Raw genomic sequence first — 3,226 nt, 5'->3', positions numbered from 1 at the left:
TCCTGAGACTTTAATATTTTATAAATCAAGTTTCATAATTACAGAAATTATTGTCACCCTCAACAAAATACCTTAGCGTTGGGGAATCATTGCTGTTCAAGGTTTAATCAACCATGATTCTGTTTGATGCTATGTGGTTGCAACTACAAGTTTTGTTTCTTTGTTGTCTTATGGTTGGACACTGAAAAGTTGTCATTAAAAACCAAGAATACCCAACTTTTATAAATTGCTTTATTAATACAATCATGACCACATTTTGGCCAAATTTTACATGAATAAATCTGAATTGCTGTCAGGCGATTGCATCAAAGGATGTTAGCATTAGATAAACATTACAGAAAGAAAGCAGTTTAGAGTACAGGAAATGTGGAAAACTATTCTATCAAAAACAGCTTCTGTCACCGGAAATGCCACCATCAATTCAATTCCAAAGATCAGAATGTTGCACTGTTCGCGCTGCATGAAATGTGCCAGCAAGTAGCATCGCGAAGCAAATTATGAAAAGAAGAGAGCTCAGTACTGCCGTTACAATATTGAGTGTTCGGGCTGTTGATGCATAATGCCGAGCTCCTTCCACGTCTCCCACAACTTTCCGATCTCTGGACTAAAAAGAAAACAAGTGTGAATTTATAGAACAGGGTATGGAAATCAAATCCTAGTTCTGAAGAAGTCTTTTAGATTTGAAATTTCAACTCTGTTTCTCTCACCACAGTTGTGGAGTTTATACTGCACTCTCCAGCTCCTGTGGTTATTGTTGAAAATCTCAATTCTATCTGAATATAATACCTTAATTTGGAAAATATATAATATCTACAACATTTCATTCCATTAAGTAGCATTTAAACTATTCATGTTAGCACTGTTTTTTCCCATTTATGTTTATAATTGGAAAACTACAAGTCCGTTGCACACAGTAATTTTCGACAACAAATACCGTTATGTTTTGTTGCACACAACTCAAAGCCCATTCTATACAAGTCTAGGAAATGCTCCCTGAATTTTTTCCAATGCATTTGTATCCTTTTTTAAATAAGTTAACCAATGCTGTATATATTACATCGGGTGTGGTATCACCAATGAAGCATTACATCCTTATTTTTGTATTTAATTACCAACCTAATAAATGCTCGCATTCTGTTAGATTTTCTAATTAGTCGCTTTACCTGCACATGAACCTTTTATTATTAATGCATTAGGACACCCAGGTCTCTTTGCAACTCTAATCCTTGCAATCTTTGGAGGAGAAAACGTACTTTTTTTATTTTTCCTCACAAAATGGACAATGTCCTCCAAATTATACTCCATTGGCTTGAACTCCATCCAGTCAGTTATAGTCAGAGAGATATACAGCACGGTATCAGACCCTTCGGTCCAACTTGTCCATGCCGACCATATATCCTAAATTAATCCAGTATTTGGCCCATAATCCTCTAAACCCTTCCTATTCATAAACCCATCCAGATGCCTTTTGCTGTTATAGTTGTACCAACCTCCAATAAAGGAAAGCATACCAAACGCCTTCTTCACTATCCTATCTACCTGCGACTCTACTTTCAAGGACCTATCTATATTTTTATGCAGCTTGCTTGTCGCTCCACACCATCTTAGGACTTGCACCCAACCCCATGGGACACTGACTGGGGGAGCAGTGCTTGCCAGACCTATCATCCAGGGGGGTATAAAAGATCCAACGAAATGATTGGAAATATTGTAGTGGGTTCTGCTTATGCCCACTTGAGCATTAAATCCTTGGTCAAACACCGACAAGGATTAGTCATTTATTTCCATGCTGCCTCTGGAATTCCGCTGGCTACAATTCCTGCAAGCATCGACATCGAATACACTTGACTATTCAGTCTTTAGTTGTGAGTATTTTGGGGATATCTACAGTTAAGTCAATGGCACTGACATTTGAAGAGAGGTCAACCTTTTTGAAATATCTTCCGAATGATGTCTCTCAGTTGTCCGGAGGTCGATGTCCGTTGTTCACATAAAAAGGAATTCAGCTTAGCACAAAATGATCTAAAACTGTTCAAAAATATTATGGTTGTAAACCAAGAGCGCTTATCTGCTAAACCAAATACAGCACTTTATAACGCAGAGACAAAATAGAGCGAGGAGATCATGGAGATTACTTAGAAAGAATTTCAAAGCGGTACTTGGTGATTATTCTACTGGTGCAGAACTTACAGATTTCAGAGAGCTCTTTGTTACTGCATTCTGGCTCTGTCAATTGCATTAGTTCCTTTCACAGCAAGTTTGATGACAAGCAGCATCGCCAGTCCCTATCACATTCCCCAGTAACTCGGGCTACTCCCAGGGTCTCAGTCTCCCCCCTCCGCCCCCCCGGCTGTCTGCCCTTTAGGCCCGCACTCACTTTGACCGAGAAGACCATCGCCACGAAGCCCAGGCAGCAGAAGTTCATGAAGGCGAAGTTGAAGATGGACCAGAGGAAGTGGTCCCGGACCGAGGTCACACTCGGGGCCACGTTAACGACGGTGGTGGTCACCATCTGGGCATTCGGTCCCTGGTTCGGGTAGTTGTTTAGATTCAGGGGAACTTGCTCGGTTTTACAATCCATCCTGGTCGCGGTCAAGGAGAACACAGACTGAACGTGAACTGCTCTGGATTAAGAATTTAAATTAAATACTCGCCAATCAGCTGCTTTCCTTCTGTGAACGTCAGCACCCTCCCATGTTCATTTCTCTGATAATCTAATTTTAATTTTAATCTTGCTAGACCTTGTCAATTGCTCGAACAGTTGGGTCTTTCTGCCAGTTTTGGTTTTTGCACGATTATAGGATAAGTATATTATTCCTTCCAGATGGTGTATTTGTAGTTTGTAGTTTGTCTTGTCCTTTAAGCTAACATTGTCAATCCCATATTGATACAGTGAGCTGGAGTTTCCCCGAATTCCAAGAGGGAAATGACAGTAACTTTCTTTAGTATGAGAATCTGACAGAAATGGTATCAAGGAAGCCAAGGAAGTGAACGTCAATGGGGATGAAGGAGATGACTCTAGGTTGGGTGGTACAGTGCCTCAGTGGTTAGTACTGCTACCTCACAGTGCCAGAGACCCAGGTTTGACTCCAGGCTCGGATGTGTGCAGTTTGCACATTTTCCCCGTGTCTGCGTGAGTTTCCTCCCAAAATCCAAAAATGTGCAGAATTGGCCATGCTAAATTGCCCATAGTGTTCAGGGATGTGTCGGGGATTAGGTGCCTTAT

The 3,226-nt window shown here is 40.8% G+C and overlaps 1 protein-coding gene across 1 annotated transcript; it reads right to left on the bottom strand.

The window, feature by feature from the left end:
- Positions 1-217: 217 nt before the first annotated feature.
- Positions 218-2,622, bottom strand: LOC122557762 (dispanin subfamily A member 2b-like). Its single transcript, XM_043705725.1, has 2 exons — positions 2,378-2,622; positions 218-604 (listed from the first exon to the last, which is right to left on the bottom strand). The coding sequence occupies exons 1-2, from the start codon at positions 2,579-2,581 to the stop codon at positions 422-424; spliced, it is 387 nt and encodes a 128-aa protein (XP_043561660.1). The 5' UTR covers positions 2,582-2,622; the 3' UTR covers positions 218-421.
- Positions 2,623-3,226: the final 604 nt, after the last annotated feature.

Source organism: Chiloscyllium plagiosum, chromosome 16, assembly GCF_004010195.1.
Source record: "Chiloscyllium plagiosum isolate BGI_BamShark_2017 chromosome 16, ASM401019v2, whole genome shotgun sequence".
NCBI lineage: Eukaryota > Metazoa > Chordata > Chondrichthyes > Orectolobiformes > Hemiscylliidae > Chiloscyllium > Chiloscyllium plagiosum.
This window is presented reverse-complemented; position numbering and strand designations above follow the sequence as displayed.

Coding starts and splice junctions, on each gene's coding strand:
- LOC122557762 (XM_043705725.1), bottom strand. CDS start 2,581: ATGGATTGTAAAACCGAGCAAGTTCCCCTGAATCTAAACAACTACCCG. Junction 605..2,377: donor CGATGGTCTTCTCGGTCAAA/GTGAGTGCGGGC, acceptor TTTTCTTTTTAG/TCCAGAGATCGGAAAGTTGT.